General features: G+C 38.9%; 1 protein-coding gene across 7 annotated transcripts in view; it reads right to left on the bottom strand.

The window, feature by feature from the left end:
• The window catches only part of MACROD2 (mono-ADP ribosylhydrolase 2), an 885719-nt gene that overhangs the window by 609930 nt on the left and 257835 nt on the right, over positions 1-17954 (bottom strand). For all 7 annotated transcript variants that reach the window (XM_057423319.1, XM_057423323.1, XM_057423322.1 and 4 more), the window contains one exon: positions 4505-4621. In XM_057423319.1, the coding sequence (XP_057279302.1) occupies positions 4505-4621 (117 nt within the window). The remainder of the gene's footprint in view (positions 1-4504; positions 4622-17954) is intronic.

The following is a 17954-nucleotide window of genomic DNA, read 5'->3' on the forward strand; positions in this document are numbered from 1 at the left end:
CTGATCAGTTTTGGTGTACTGGAGTCGAGGTTTGGAGTTCCAGTTCTGCATAATCAACCTTTTAATTACAGCTCTGCAAGCAATCTCCAAGAAAATAAAGGAGAGATTTAAAATCACTACCCTTACAGACTGACTTTAAACTAACACCCTCCAAACAGTCATCTTTTAAATACTGAAAATTATGTCTATATAATGGAAGCACTCTTTTTAATCTCTACTTTTTAATCTCCACTTTTTAATCTGATTAAACAAATTTAAAGGCTGATTCCTCCTACTGTGCTTAATACTAGCACTCCTCCTAACTACTTATTTCACAGCAGGAACTGTCTTTGAGAGCACATTCACATTATGACTCCAGACTGATCTACACAGTCACTTTGGACCAGAAGACTATGTTATATATGCTATCTCCTAAAGGATATTGCTTGAAGCACTAAAAATATCAAACAAACAGAAAACTTTATTCCATATATTACAGATTTATTAACAACATAAACCAATGTATTAGAAACTGCCTAGCATTTCCAGCAAGGTACCGCCACTGAAAGTCCGCCTTTCAGATTTAATTTACCCATGGTTGGCTCTTTCCCATATTAGAGGCGATAAGATTTTATTTTCCTAGGTTTAGGGGTTTTATTCTCAAACATTTTTCAGAACAAGAAATAAACTATTACTAGAAATAGTAACAACAGAAAAAAGTTAGTTTGCGGGTCCTTTCCTGCCAAGGCTGGGGCACCACTTACCTGTGCTGGATGCTGTCACCACATCTTCAACTGGATTTAAGTCCATTAAATACCCTGCAGAATGGGACTGTATTTTCTAATGTGTTCTGACAGGGTCTTTTTTTATAGTGAACCTCTGCAAGCAGATAACAAGCCATGAGGCTGTTATGGACCCTTGGTTCCAGCCATAAACACAATTTACATTCAGACCATTTTCTGCCAGTAGAGCCAACTGAGACTATTAATCAAATGAGAAAGAAAACAAGCATTTGTACAGCATTTAAACAGACACAGTTTATCTGTTATTTAAAGCATGACAGTATCAGAGTACTGCTCAATGTTTGAAGACCAGTTGTACAATATTTAGAATGAACCTTCCTTTACAAGGAACAACAATAGGAAGCACAGAAGTTAAGTAATTGATGATGGTTCTGGGAGAGCATTAAAGGAAAACATCTGAGAGTAAAAAGCACTGCCTTTTCCAGCCCTCCAAAGCGCAATGAAAACTTGGGCTTAGGTGTACACTGAAAAACAACAATAGATGACATCAACCAAATTATGTATTCACCAAATAACTCAGTTGGCATTTGGGGGAGCTTTGTGTAGGCCTTTAAAGCACAGAAGGCAGATGGTGATTACACTGACTTCTGTAAAACTGTACTGAATGTTACATTAACTGGTAATTAGAAAACTCGGTTTGATTTCCTTTCTATTTTCACACAGGCTATTTTTTGGCATTCAAAAATATGTATCTTGGAAAATTCATATAGCACCATCTCTAGGCTATACACATAGTAATCTTGCTCTGTTCACACTATTAGAATAAAACGATGAAGAAAAAAATGAACTACTTTATGTATTCTCTCCCCAAACACTGTTGCTTGTGTATTTCACAAACTGCTCTGACTCAGCTGCAACAAGAACAAATCATGGAAAGCCAGCCTAGACCCTAAATCTTTGCATTTTTCACTCAGACACTACTTTTCAATCTTACTCTGCAAAGCAATTGGTTCTCAGACCTGTTCTTATTTAACTTAAGTAAATACAGCAAAGTAGTCAATAAAAATACATAGATCATAAAGAAGATTGCCAGTGTTTTTTAGTTAGCAACTACCAGCTTCCTGACAAAGCACATCTTCCCTTCAAGTGCCAAATTTAATTCCAGCTTCCTCCAAGAAGTCTAGAAAACAAAGCAATATGCTGCATGATCTTTGAATACTAAATCTTCTTTAACATGGAGTCCTCAGCTTAAGCCCAAGCCCTGCTTCATACAGTACACATGCAGGCAGCTCCATCCCAGAGCAGCTTTGCTGATTTCAGCAAACTGCTTCCAAGGAAAGCATTTCAGGATGAAGAACTAGAGATAGGAAAATCCCAGGGGAAGGAAATGCAATTGTAACATTGTGCAATTCAGTTAAATAACAACAAAAAAAATAATAAATCATCATGCTAGGAAATACACTTCCCATTTACTATCATTATTCATCCAACTACAATCACGAGAAGGGCAGACAACCAAATAATCATTGCATTACTCAAACTGTTAATGGATTATTGTAGCTGGTCTCCTAAATACAAACAGATAAGTAAAAAGCAAATTCATTGTGAAAGCTGGCAGTTATCCATTCACCTATAACCTTCAACAAACTGCTGACACACAAAACTGCATCACAGAGCAACTGGATGGGAAAGTCCAGACCTCCCATCATGTTGCTGCTCTCATCACACAACTCAGATGTAAAACAGTTTCCACGGTTAAATTATACTGCTGTGACAAAGTGACACAGAGTGACCAAAGATAACCAGTGCCTCTATAGCTTTTAAAATAGGAAAACAGAGTCTTGGTTGTTTGATCACTTCCAGATGAAGGGTCTAAAAGGTAAAATAATTTAATGAGCCTACAACCAAAAGCTTCTAAAGGGAAAAGTAAAAGAAAACAACAGTCGGTGAGCACAAGGATGTTTTAAGGAAAAGATCTAAGAAATCAAGAGTATCCAGTTCTCAGCTTCTGCATGCAAACTGTACGCTAACCTCTCCATACCTGTCAGCTAATGTGTCCTTCCCCCCACCACCACCATGTTGATGCATGATCAAATCCAAATAGACATGTCTTTGATGCAATTTCAACTTTTAGGCATATTGATTAAGCAGAATATTGACTTTCCTCTATGTCTGGTTACAGGTTTTATTTCCAACTGCTAGTGATAATGGGTTTTCTCATTGTTTTATTATTCCTACATAAAGCACAAAACAAAAAACATCCCTATAGTCTTCAGAGAGGATCCTGTTCTACACATCTAACTTAAGCAAGACCCATTAAACTACTATAAAATTTAAAAGGAGGCCATGCCTCAGACATGACCCTTTCTCTTTCTAACACAGTTCAGTGTTCATTGCTTTAATGCCTTGTATTTCATTTCTCTTATTAAAACACACGGAAGGAATTATGCCCCTATGGATAAGCAGCTTTGCTGTCCCTCCCAAGATATTATTTTTTGTTGAAGGGGTAGAATTAAACATCAAAAATGCCCAGCAGAGTAAATGACAATGTGTTATCTAATGATGCTACCCTTTTACAGGACTCTGCTAAGTTTTTGGCCATATACAAACCCAACATAACTATGACATTGAACCTTCCTCAACCTCCCTGACCTCTAGCTCAAGTCACTTTTCATAAATAACCATTAATATGTGGTGAAGCTCTGTATGAAATATGGCAAAGTTTTCCCATACATAGCAATTAGCACTGTCAAGGAAATAATTGGTGGCTCTCATCATCATCATAGAAGGTGCCAACAAATGACTGGGAACACAGCTTTCTTCTTTACCTAAGGCACCAAAGGCCACAGGAACCTAAAAAGCCACCTACTACTGCAGCAGGCATTTGACTTTACCCGAAAAATGTGTAGAGCAAATTGAGAAAACAGATCTAAATACTTTTGAATGAGCGATGTTCGTAGTGCAGACTGCAAATAAAAAGCAAGAGCTTGAATTCCAGTTCTCTGTTGTTTGTTATGCTTTTCTGGTATTTGTCTCATCACATCTTAACATACTATTCTGTAAGATCCTAACTTGCAGAGGTTTCCTACTGTTCGTTCGTACATAACGGATTGGCCGAGCAATGTGCTGTCAGCATGTTAATTTTTTTCCAAGACAAGCTCAACATCTACACAACAAGGTCAAATAGCCAACTTCCTATTTTAAATAGGATGGGAATTATGACAATTCCACTTTCAAAGTGCAAAAACATTCCGGTACTGAGCTGCACGCTGTCAAAAGCTAAAGTGTGACAGATGCCTTCCCAGTAATTGCCAATCAGCCTCTACGTAGCAGCTGAAAACACAATACATCACTTTGATCTCCTCGGCTCTCAAAGTATTCATAATCAAGGAATCTGCATGAAGAACATGAAATATGCAACATTTCCCAAAACTCTCTCTGTGGAACTTAAATATGGTAACGTATATTTTGTTCATACTTCATAAAGCATTTCCCATCTTTTATTATGCATAGGAAATGAGACGTTTTGGCTTACGAAAAATAAACATGAAAGATGCTTTATGTTTTAGAGACACGTAGGTTTTCATTGGGTAACATAGGTGAAATAATCATTTAGAAAAGCCTGAATTGCTTTGAGGGGAAGACATTATTACAGAACATCCTTAATTAAGTCCCACTGCTAATTTTGTAAAATGAATACCTTGTTGAATTAGACTACAGGGAAATAAAGCCTGCATACCAACTCCACGTGCTTAGAGCAAGATGAGAGAGCCTTGACTTACATTTTGCAGGTAGGTCGTATCCACACGTGATTTTGGCTTGTCCAGTCTCACAGCCACTCAGGTTGCGGCATTCAGCAACTAAGCAGGGCCCAGCAGCTCTGTGTATGCAGCCATCCACTGCAAAAGAAACCCAGAAACTGTCATTTATTAAAAGCCAGTCTTTCTGTTGCCTTCATACTAATACACAGTCACAAACGTTTACTGCTCATGTTCACATTCCCAGAGCAGACCTACTCATCTACAGGCAGATGTGCAGATACACACAAACTTCTTTTCTGCCAGAATTAGTCCATATGTTTATCAAAGAAATGACATTTAGTCAACTTCTGCTAACTGCAAGCACCTAGAAGAGCTAAAGCAGAATTAAGATTTCAAGGTTGGAAAAGGGTCTCATTCAAGGCTTTAAGAAAGTCTCATGAAAAGCTACAAAAACAAGTTTAATCCCCAGCTAAGTGCAAGCCTCTCTTTTACTACACACCTCTGATACTTCTGCAATTAAGCAGACTACTTAGTGTCCCCATCCTATTAATGCCTTATACAAAAATCCAATCCAATGCTTATGGACTTGAAATTTAAAAATTACCTTGTTTTGACCTTTCTTCCATTTTTTAATTCTACATTATTCATGCAATACCTTAGAGTTAATGAAATAATAATTACTGAAGGTTGCAATTGCAGCTAAGTATGCAAGAAAATTAGTAGAGTGCATAGATCTTATTACTCTTGAGAGTCAGCAAAAGAATAGTAGCAGTGGCAAAGAATAAAAAATGGCTGCTGGCACAGCATTTCTGCCCTCTCAACATGCAATCAAAGACATCATTTACTGTAATTATGGCAAAAAGTTCAGAAAAGGGAAACAAATAAGGGAAATCCTGTGTGAATGAACATGTTAACTGCAGTAAGGCCCTAAATCAGCAGCAATGATGAAGTTCAACTCTGAGAAATAGTATCAATTCAAAAAAGGTAAAGGAAGCTCAAAGAAAGGCTAAACAAATACTTCTGGAGACAAGAAAGGAAGATTCTGCACGCATACAGTTCAATATTTAGTTCAGGTTTTATTTCAGATTTTATTTCAGATTTAATCAGTTCAAGGTTACAGCAGTACCCAACAATGTGTTTGAAGCAAATAAACCAGAAAAGGTTTGGAAAGCCAAGCATAGATGGGTTTCTAACAGATGCCCATAAACTGTGTAGGTTTCTATGGGCTAGCGTAGCAAGGTTTGAGTAATACAAGGCTTGGGCACCCAGCATGCCTACCAGCCATTCACTGCCCTGGCACTGGGATGCAAGGAGACTGGGCAGCCCTCTCACTCCGAGCTGTTTTGTGAACCTGTGTAATGAATGGCAACCTAGCTGACAGCTGATTCCCTCTCATGACTAAGAGACATAACAAAGTATGTTTCTCTCAAAGTGCATTTGGTAGAGTATATGTTTGTGATCATAGCGACTGTCTGTTGGAAAAAAGACAGGAAAACAGAGGTGTACAGCTGTTCTATGACCTTCATACTTGGCCACACCAGGGAGCCTGGCCAATGCTCCCAGCGTGGACAACAGTGAGATCATGAGAAACTGCATGGCCCCATGAGTAAACAATCAGAGATCTGGCATAAAGCCTTGTTTTTCTAAGGGTATAAAAGCAGGAGCCTCTTTTAGCTGAATCTGAAGCCTCACCTGTGGGTAGATGCGCCACAAAGGATTTTTCCCAATTACCTCAGACTCCCAGCATCGGCTACAACAGGACTTCCCAGCTTGAAGTGTGGGGCTGGATACTGAGTCAGTGATAATTTGTAATGTATTTCTTCTTGGCCTCTGTTCTGTTTATGCAGTAATGAGTAGACGCATTGCTCATTTTCCTCTGTACTTACATATATATAAAATACATATATCTGATTTGCTTTATTGTACTTATTTACTATATATATATATACTCAATTCACATTAGTGTGCTCATTTCCTTTAGTGTGCTTATTAACTTTGGTGTTCTTGTTTAATAAACTGTACATGCTGCACAAGAAGCGTGTGGTCGTTTTGTTGTACCCTGCCTGTGCGCAGAACAACCTGCAAAGGAAATGGTGACTGGCATTGCTGCGTTAAGGTCAAGGCTGGTTTTGCAAGGTGTTGAGTATCTCCCTCAAGGGGAAGGGCAGATATTATCTTTATCTGAATGAAGCCGCCTTCTACTAAGTGTGGAATAAAACTGATTGCCTTTTCTGAGGTGTCCTCTGCCAGAGTTAATACTCGGATGCCGCAGTGAAACTGGCGAAGTGGTTCACTGTAATGCTCCATACTCATCTTGGACACGGTGCCATTAGTTTTTGAAATGACATTTTGGAATACTTTCTATTAAACTGAATGAGAATTACAGAATCGTGTGAATTTGCACTTTCAATGACACTTTATACATGCTCTTGTTGCAAAGAAGTTGGATGCCACTAGCTGTAAGCATATCAGGCAATCTCTGTCCAAGACATCGAGTCTTCTTCCTCCACCTTAGCTGAACTTTTGTTTATAACTTCCCCAAAATCTCTGCTTAACATACTCCAAGATGCTAATGCAAGAATAACACTTTGTAACCTTGAGGGGAAAAAAGAATGCCTGAAATCCATCCTGTGCCCAGAATGTCCGATTTAATTATTTTAACTTAATTACTAAATGCTTTTCCAAACCAAGCAGGATAAGTAAACCAGGGTGCGTTGAAACCTCAAGTATATTTTTATGAGCACCAGCACCACCACGATCTTTACCAACATTAATATTTCCTGAGACATTAATGTAAAAATAGCACTGATGCTTAGGACCGGCACTTTCTGCAGGATTCTTTACAGAGGAAGAAGTCTTTCACCTCAGGAGTACTGGACAAGGGCTCAAGTCCATGCAATTATTCCCTTGGCAGCAGATCAATCATTTCCACCCCTGAGATCCTTCTTGTCCCTAACAAACAGGCACCCTCCCTGAGCAGAGTCTGTGCAATGATTCCTTCAGCTGCCCTCTCCACCAACTCATCGGGACAAATCAACCGCTTTTTCAGGTCCCTTTAACACGAGCCCAGCCAAACAGCAGAACCTGCAAAGAGAAACCACTGCCTCTGGCAGGAAAATGGAAACCCGGGCTTGCCACTTCTAAATCTGCAGTGTATTAACAACCCTAATGTGTTAGCATACCAAGTGCCAGAACAGCTGGGACAGGCAACACTGTTCCCCATCGCTAAACCATCTCATGACGGAAGCGTGCTCTTAATGCACATATAGCTACAATACAGACGGTCTATCACTAGTTTCCTGGAACTGGTTCCACACGGGTCCATGTCCAGTCTTTATGATGGAAGCAGCCTCCAGAAAGATGAAAACATAATTGAAAAAAATTGAATTCTTAACGGAGGAAAATCAATTTAATCATAACCAGTTTTGACATGTGACAAGGAAAATGGAAGACATCTGCCAAAACCAAACAAGTAGACGTGCATATTTCCCTTATAAAGGTGGCATAACAGAAAATGATTGAATACTTCAGACAGGCATAGATGGAAATGCAGACATTAGCATTTGATACACTCCAGTGACTGATGACACAGAAGAATGAAGGAGTTGGGGGGAAACCACCACCAGAAGGAAAACCAAAAAAAACCCCTGAAAAACCATCCCCAATTTTCTGAATAACCTCTTTTTTTCTACCATACTTTATTAAATACTTGAGCAGAGATGACCTCTGGCATCTGTATGCATTTTCCATTTAATACAACTCAATAAATCATGTTAGAAACAAATAATACATACAATCTATTACACAAGTTTGATAATTCTTAAAGTAAAAAGCCAAGCAGTGAAATGTGTTGCCAAATATGAGCACTCTGCATAACATAAAGAAGAATATTTGCAATGGTAGACTAGATTAGCAGATCTAAATGAGAGACTTCAGCCTCTGCTAAAATATGTCTTAGCTGTATTAATTCATTTTAAAAAAGCCATGGAATGGGCATGCACAAAACATTTGTGTGAGATATTTTGCTTTCTGGAGGTGTGCACTGACTAGTAATGGAAGTGTGAGCATTGTTAGCATGGAAACTTTATGGAAATTACAGATAGTAGCAACAACCTCAGGAGGGAACAATGATGGCCAAAGATATATTGTCATTGTGTAGTAAGGAGGAAGAGATTCACTTGATAGTAGTGGCATGCTGCCAAATTACTTTTATAGGAAAGTGATGAATCTTTGATGTAATGGCTCCAGATCCTTCATCTCTATCATCAGTTTGATAGATGCTCATCTGCATTTTTGAAAACATATTTGGAAAATGTTAAACCATATCCCACTGTTCCTTCCCTGGAATTCCTTTGTGAGACAGGCTGAAAAAGCCAGGCACTTATGGTCAAATCTGGCTTGCATCATGTGGCAGTGATAAGGCATCATGCATTAGCACTGTTTTCTACAACCGATGAAGAATGCTGCTTTACTTTGAAGCTATCACTCTGCTTCACAGTCTGCCTCTTTCCTACAGGCTGCCTTGCTGTCTAGGTTTATGGAAATCACACCAATATACTTTGGGTCATTTACACACACAAGTGACCTGTCATTTCACAGCTATGAGAAAGATGTGGGACCATTCCATAGACAATCTTAACTGGCAACAAATCCCATCTCTGGTCTGCATGGTCATAACTGGGCAATTCTAAGTACTAGTAACACTTGAAGGTACTAAAGACAGGGCTGCTAAGCACCCCTACTGATATTGTGCTTTTTGATATGAGTTTCATGCTTATAAACCAAGCTATTTCTAAGGAATTTTGATAGCATTAATACTCAGAGTCCTGCCCAGAGCCATCAGTGAGGTGGCAAATACCCACTGGATGGTCCCTCTTCTCTTCTGCGTTCCTCTGCCAGCAAGGAGGCTGCCAGGCTGCTTGACACTCCCCACCACCTACCCTGAGGTAAAACAAATGCTTTGAAAAAGCACACAACCCTTTTGCTTTCAGATGACTACAAAGACTTGAGCAGGACGACTTATCTTTGAAATGTGATCCTGTTTGGAGTGCACTTTCACGTATGGAGAGCCCACACAAATGGGGTTTCTGTATTTACTGTTTCACTGTGGCTTGGCTGGACAAGCTCGTGGAAGATGTTTGCTAGTTTTGAAGACCCACATACACAAACTACATTTTGAGGGCTGAGGAATGGCTCATGGAGCTTCAGATTCAGCTCTATAGTTGAAGCAGTTGATGCTTGCATAAAGCTATTAAAAATAATACTCCCCATTTTTTCACTAAAAATAATATTAGCAATCTCATTCCATGCATCCGGAAGTTTTAAGAGCCACTAGGGACAGAGTTCTCTTCTCCCAACAATTCAGCAGAAGCCATTAATGAAGAAAAAATCTTCCCGAAGCTACTGCAGCCAATAGTATTGGTTGCACAAAGAAGTCACCTGAAAAGAATTGCTTAAAATACATGGACAAAAACAAATATCAAAATAAAAGTTATAGACAAAATGATAGTGTACTCAAACCAGTGTGTTAAACAAAAATACAGAGGTATTTGATATCTTTCTCACTGCACACTAAAGGATGCGAACAGATTAAGTCCTTTCTTGTTTGATTTATTGTAGTGCAACTGTGTTTGTTCTCCAGAATTAAAGGGTTAAGGTTATGCAGTAAAAACTGGCTAATTTAGTGATCTACGCTATAGAATAAATTTACTTCTTATAGAAAATCTCTTAAAATTGCAAATGAAGCAAAAGTGCAGGAAACACAGAATTAAAGGTATCAGGGGATGCTGCTTAGGAGAAAAAAATCACCTCAGCAAAACTAGCCTTGTGGTGCAGATGGTAATAAAAGAGGGGAAGGTAATCAAACACCACAGCAAAAAAATACAAATCCCTCCAGGAATAATAAGGCCCAAACTTCTTTTGTGACCTTGTGCATGAGTCTGGCTAAATGGAAGTTACGCTGTAAACAACATATGCAGATTTATCACATGATAAATATTCTATCACGTGATACATATTCTATTTCAAGAATCTACATAATTCTTTTTTCATAGGAATTCCTGTTCTCTGGTGCTTTTCCAGATTTTAATGCCTTGTTTTCACTAGGAAATTCAGGAGACTTACTTATTTAAGAAAGTAAATTGCGCATGAATTATCTATGAAGCGGTGCTGTTCTTCCACATGGCAAATGCCAGGAGGGAACAAAAACAGGAAAATGTCATTATATCACATATACTTCTAGGGACATGGAAGAGGAAGCTGCATTGCCTAGACTGCAGCACACCTCTATACATGCCCTCAGTCCTTGTGGACCTTTCAGAAACACCCATTCAAGGACATGTGTGGAAACCAGAAGGGGGGGGGGGAACCACAAAATGACAAAAATAATCCCAAACACACCCCAAAGCCCCGCACCGAAACCCACCCTAAAAACCAACTCACATCCAAAAGCAATCTCGTTCTACAAAAGTGGTAAAGCGCCTCTAGGAAGTTCATTGGAATCAAGTGCTGCCAAAGTTGCAACTGCACCTCTGAGGCTGATGTCAAGAGGAAATAAATCCTGCCCAGCAAGAGACAACAGCTGCTGGCCTAATGAACAAAGGTGGGATCCTCAAGAAGATTAGAACACAGATGCCAGTCGGCCGCCGCTGCTAGCAGCAGCAGTTTATATTACAGAGATGGCCTCTGCCATTGGGAAGTTTAATGAACTGAAGATTTTTAATCAATGCACTGGTTTATAGGCCTCCAACATAATTAATTTTAAATACTTCGCATTTATACAGTGCTTTCTGGCCAAGATCTCCAAGAATTTAAAAGCATGATCTGCTTTAGCCTTAAAATTCTCCATTTAGGGAAAAAAAAAACCCACAGATGAACCATTTACTTGGAGATGGCTCTTTCACTGAATTAGGTTCACGTTTCATCCCAGACAATCTAGGTTTATAGTTCCTTAAATATTCTTATTTGCAGAAATTCTTAGTGCCTACACTCACATTAAATCAAGACAAAACTGAGAGCTGAAAGTCTGGATCCTTAAGCTACCAATCACCTAATGTGTCAAATCTCATTCTCTAGATAGTGCCTATCTTTAAGAATCAACATCCTGCGGCTGCACAAGGGGCCTCACTGCACCCAGAATTAAAACTCTGGGTCCCCCCATCTTCAACCACTAAACCCTGCTGCAGAGAGAGTTTAATGAAAAGTAATAATAAGATGTAATAAAAGTATTATTCCAGTACAAACGGCAAGGAATAAAACTACTCATAACAACAGGACGTGTAAGCCTTGTTGTAAAGTCATACATGAGAAACCTGTACTCTAGAATACTGTTTAGGTGACATTTAGGATTAAACCCTACCAGTTATTGCCTTCTATGGTGAAAAGTGCTGGGAATTAAATTTTAAAACCTACTGGTTGTTTAAGAGAAGGCTGCCCTTAATCTGGATGCAGTTCACATTCAAGCATAACAAAAGCAGCTGAAAGATCCAATATAATCAATGCCCATGCTATACACTGGCAAAAAGACATATGGAAATTAAGAAGTCAACAGTGATTCAAAATAAAGCTCACTTACCCATGGACCTGTTAAATTTTAAGTGTTCTACATTGCTTGCACACAACCAACCATTCTTTCTTTGACAAAACCACAAAACAATAGTAAACTTACACATTTTGGCAGATTTTTTTATTTTAGTCAAATATCTTGGGATATCAGAAACTCCTATTAAAAAAAAACAGGAAAAGCCAAGTAAAAGTTGCTCTGTCACGTTAGCAAAGGTAATTGGCAAAAACCTTCCGTTAATGACTAAGCTATGAAGAAAGTGTTTGCTTTATTTCGTGCTCAGGACATCATCCTTCTCAGTCTCCGAGTGCTCCACTCCAATTGTAGGCAGAGTTATAATGTCAATAGGATTCACACTTTTGTCAGCCCACTCAGGCAGCATAAGGGCTCGGGGAAACACAGGTCTGATAAACCTCTCTGAATGTCACACTTTTGGCAGGGGAAAAAGAACTAGGAGAGGCTCCAATAGTGTTTTTTCAGTTTTTCCCAGTCCAAAATGCTGACGTTAAGGCATGCGTGGAGGAACCGTTCACTTCCTTTTAATTGTGTTAGTGTTGAAACACCTGACACAACCACACTCTTCTGCTGCAGATGGAAATGAGACAGCAAAGCCATAAATACCTCACTGCAGCAAGCACAAAAATTACATGTTATTGTTTGTTGAGGAGTGAAGGGGATAAGCTGCAGCCTGGTGAAATCTCAGGCTATTCTATGCTATTAAACCAAACTCAGCTCACATTCATCCCAAGTGCTCCCCCAGCTTCCCAAACTGACTATTAAGAAGCTGTGAGGTTTTTAATGTGGTATCATCCTGAAGAAATGGGTCTTTGACTCCAAAATCCTTTCCTCAGCCTCCTGGGCAGTCACAGGGCTTCATTTCCAGCTGAAAACCACAGCTGGAAGGGCAGACTGGAAAGACAGAAAGGCCTATCTGTATCTCACTGCTGGGGTGCCTGCTTTGTCCTGGATTTCTGTTCATGTCAGTCTGCTATTATTACAGGACTCTCATTCTTCACCAAGAAAACAACTCTGAAGTCCAACTTCAGGCATCAGAGCCTCTTCCTAAGACCACTAAAACCATGAAGTGTGGCACAGATTAAGACCATGTGAAAAAAGTTGTAGCTGTGTTCCTATGAAAAGGCAGGAAATAGGGATGGGTTAGTTACACATTGCACTACCCAGTATTAGGGATACAAATAAAAGTCTATTCGTTAAGCTTTAACCTACCCATTAGGGTTTTACACCTTGAACTTAAATGATGTAAATGTTTAGGGAGATGACACCAGAACTTTTCCTAGCCCTCTGCAAAGTAGCTTCTGCTTAACATTTCCTTCTATTTCCACACAGAAAAGTCAATGCCCACCTCTGCCTGGACAAGATGTTAGCCTCCTTCAGTTCCTTCACTTGTTTCTTTTCTTAAACAAGCATCTTTGTGCTCCCTCCCTCAAGCACAGGATAAAATCACAGTAAATAACAATATTATTGCTTTTAAAATCTCACTGAAACTCTCTTTTCTCACCATAGCTATTAAGCTGTGGATGAAGTTAAGCTACTACGTATCAATCTCTGTCTAGTTCACAGAACTACAGAGTCTAATTTTCCTCCTGTGCTGTTTGGAAACATTAAGTTAAATTCAGAGAAACAGTACAGAAACAAGTACCTAAAAAGATAAAAAATGTGCCTGAAAGGTCAATGAAACTCAGATTTTATTAAAAAAACACAAGTGATTTACTAATGTTCTGATGCTGTAAATGTAAATCAAATAAAGAATAGAGAAACGGATAAGACTCCCTGGTAAGACCCACTGTCCATCTGTCTCAGCAACCTATCTCAGACAATGGCCAAAGGAAATGCTTAAAAGAAGAGGGCAAGACCAGAGAAAGAAGTTACCAGTGCTTCCACCAGTGCTTCTTCCAGCCTGCTTCAGTACTGGCAAAAGCCAGACCTGAGCAAGATGTTTTTTCTGCACCACTCTGGACATGCCTTTTTCTTGGTTTTTTTTTCTGAGTGTTTTGTGAGCATTTCAGACTGACACAAGTATTCGGATTCGTATCTTACAATTCTGTGTAGTCCTCTGTGTAATGTGGACAGCAGCATTAGCAAGGAAATAAATACTGCAAGTTATTTTGAGTAAAAGCATGTTGCTAACCTAGGAAAAGATAACAAAACCTAGGAAAAGATAACAAAAAAGAAAAAACACTGCAAAGTCTTTAAGGAAGTATTTCTGTTTGGTTTTTCGCTGATTTACAACACATACAGACAAGCACTTCCTCTCTGTTCAAGAACTGGTTTCTCTTCCTTCTCTCTAGGTTTCAGCATTATAGGGCTCCCCATAAAAAGACAAGAGACTTGCAGTGGCAAGCTCCGTAACTTGCAAACATTCCAAAACTACCAAGTGCATGGGCCTGACATGGCAGATGACTTGTATTAAGCCAGAATAAGTACTTGCATATTTGGAATGCAGATATTAAGCAGTCATCACACAGTGATTATACACATTTCTTCAGTATGATCAGCTAGCAGTTGACAGGCACAGGTCAAGGATTTAGACAGAGCAGGCTACCAAGTACTAATTGTAAAACAACTGTGTAAAAGGAAGCCTTGTAACCGTGGTGCATCCTCACAGCCCAACAGGCCGTTGGCATGTCATTCCTAAGAGTTTTACAGGAATAGGAAAAATTTTAACCACATTTTCCTCACTGAAATGCAATGGAAAGTGATCTAAGACCTCCTCTTTACAGAGAACATGGAAAGAAAGGCATTCTCACATAGGTCTTTGTGGATTTAAAGCCTGAAAGCTTCTGTAGCAGAATACGACTTCTAACTGAGTATAACTCAACCAGACACAGGAGAATGAGACAATTCTCTTCAGCTATTGAGTGCACCAATCACTAGAAACACTATACATAACTGCTAGAATAAAACATCTGAGCCTGCAGATGGAGATACATGATGCAAGGTGAATAGCTCCTCTTTCCTGAAAAACCTTGCAAAAGAAAGAAGGGAAAGTCTGCCAAGATAAAAGCCTTTGTTACTTATGGCTTCAAATATTATATTCTAAACACCTTTTAGTAGTAATTTATTTGTTTGTTTTCAAGTCATCTCTTCTAACCCACATGGGTTCAGCTTGACTATGACAGCGCTGAATCTTCATGCAGGTTTAGGTGATGAGCTACCTACAACTAGGTAGGTGAAGAAAGTAACAGAGGAAAGGTTAGTTACAAAAGCAGAGTATGTGCATTTCTGGACACACTTCAAAGGGGACTTAAAAAACCACAAGGATTCTAGGGACTGAATTAGGGCAGCAGCTGGAATGTACAAAGGAGTAAGACTAAGTATCAACAAGGAGGTATTCTTTTGCTTGCAGTAAGGCTTAGGAGGCTATAGGAACACTACAGATCATTTACTGAGTAGCAGCTGGTTTTCTTATTTCCTGGACCATTTTCACTTGTGCCAATTTACTTTTATCATGAACCACTGAAGGGAGAAAACGCGGTTGAGATACTTCTCAGTCTGCAATGATAGAAACATCGCCACCATTTGGAATGTTGCTTCCAGCCAGATTAATTAACAGTATTATTTATAGAAAAATTGCCTTGCAATAGGTAAATCCAATTGAGCACATCACAATGTATTCAAATGGAATAAATATAAGGGAAGAAAAAGGTAAACACTAGATTAACTGGAAAATGGTGTATGAACACGGTTTTTCCACACGGTGGTTTAACACAAGCCTGAGAACTCATTGCCCATGAAAAGTCTCAAGCATTCCTTTCTTTTGTTCAGAGGCTATGACAAACTCTATGTGCAACACGTGTAAGACAAAGAGAACTTAAAAAATCTTGCCAAAAGGTAATTTGAGAGGTGCAGGACACAATCAACGTTCAGCAGTGCTGAACTATCAAATGTTTTCCTGCAACATGTAAAAATATCACAATTTCCCCGATGAAACAGTATCGTATCTTGATACAGACTTACCCCTCAAATCAAATACAGAAGAAAAAACTACTTCCTCTCACTAATATGTCAGAACCCACTGCAGAATCTGACAAGTCTGTAAAAAAATTAGAGACATCAGCACAACCGTCACACATAATTAACTGTGTATGGAGGAAAGGGGCAAGCTGCCATCAGCAGGCACTCCCTTCCATTTCCACTCCTGGACAGATTGTCTCTGACAGTCAAGTTCTGTTTCCAAGGTAAATGGAAAAGCATTATATTAACCTAAGATTGTCAGATATATTCATGATGATTATAATGATTTGTAATTCAAGTGGAATTTAAGTGACTGCTTAACTGTGAATAAAAAGGAGCAAAAACTCCTGAGCGTTTGCTTACTTATTTATTTCATGTCAGAAATAAAAACAAGCTCATGGAAAAAGTGTGACATTAAACAAAAAACCTTCCAAAACTGCCCACTGGACTTGGGGGAAGGGGTTTGCAGTGTAGTCACTTGGGATCAAAATAATTTAAACCAAGGAGAAGGACACAGAGCCTGATAACAGCATGTGACCTTTATAGGTAATGGAAGACTCTGGATCCAGAACTTGTTTGGGGCAGTTCTCTGAGCTGTTTGCTCTCCAGCCCTCCACAGGGCCGTACCCAACGGCTCGTTTAATCAAGTACCACACAGGCTGCTTTAACCTACAAGAAAGGTAAGCCTGTAATTAATGAACTTATCTGAGCTGGCTGCAACCCTCCTTCTGCTGCATGACTTGTGGGAAGGGAAATTAAAGTACTAAGCACAACTTAAAATTACAATCCAATAATTTTCGAGTAAGAAACCAGGCATCCCACTCAAATGGCTATATTTACCAGTTCTGTAATTCTGGTAATTCCCTCCCAAATAAGTTTATGTTTGTCCTAAAACACTATTAAAAAGAGAGATAAGGAACAGAAGAACTAAAGAGCCGGCTGATCCGTGCAACATCATTATGTATTATTTAGTTTAATATCTTCTTGTAGTAAATATAAAATCATTATGTGCCATTTTCTTCAAGAGAACATTGTAGTAAATTTGCTGTTGCAACAGAACCATTAAAGTATAATAGTGTACACAGAAAAATTCTACTGATTAGCAAGCAAAAATATGTAATTATAGCCACAGTGTGGGACTCAGTTGGCTGGTGCTTTATTGCATACTGCTTTGTAAGACTACTTTGCTGCCAAAACTAATGAGGAAAATACTGAGTTGTTACTTCCAGTTGTACTAGAGGGTTTTGTCTTGATTTCATTGACATTTATAAAGTGATCATCGCATGTAACAAACAAGCCACAGTGCCAACACTGTGAGCTGCAGTGTACAGTAATTAATGAGTAAACAGCATCAATTCCATAGCAGTGTTCCATGGATACATAATGTAGTAACTGAGTTGTAAAGAGGCGATGCTGAACAACAATTCACCCAAAGCATCTCAAGTTCTCCTCAGATCAAGCAATATTAAGAAAATAATACACGAGCACTGAGACATGACTTTAAAAGGAAAAAGCAGCTCAATATTATCCCTTAAAAGCTGTAGTAAACATATTAATGCAATTTTTAAATAAAAAGTAGAAAGAACAATACATATCCTGTGATATTTTATATTATACTTAAGCCTCCAGATTTCCCTTTCCAGCTTGCATTAAAAGGGGAGGGGAGGGAGGTATGAAAGCTGGAAAGGGAAATCTAGAGGCTTAAGTATAATACAAAATATCACAGGATATGTATTGTTCTATCTTTCTACTTTCATTAAAAGGGGAGGGGAGGGATGTATGTTTCTAACATTATACAAAAAAGATGGAAAGTTTCAGTCTAAAAAGCTTGCAGAGAAATAAAAATAACAAAGCATTTCTCAGAAGTTACACCAGAACCTTTAAGCCAGATTCATTCAATTCAGTGGGTTTTTTAAACTATGCAGTTTAGATCTA

The sequence above is a fragment of the Pezoporus wallicus genome, unplaced genomic scaffold (genome assembly GCF_028554395.1).
Source record: "Pezoporus wallicus isolate ANWC-B61680 ecotype Strahan unplaced genomic scaffold, APGP_CSIRO_Pwel_v1 contig_4191, whole genome shotgun sequence".
Classification (NCBI taxonomy): Eukaryota; Metazoa; Chordata; class Aves; order Psittaciformes; family Psittacidae; genus Pezoporus; species Pezoporus wallicus.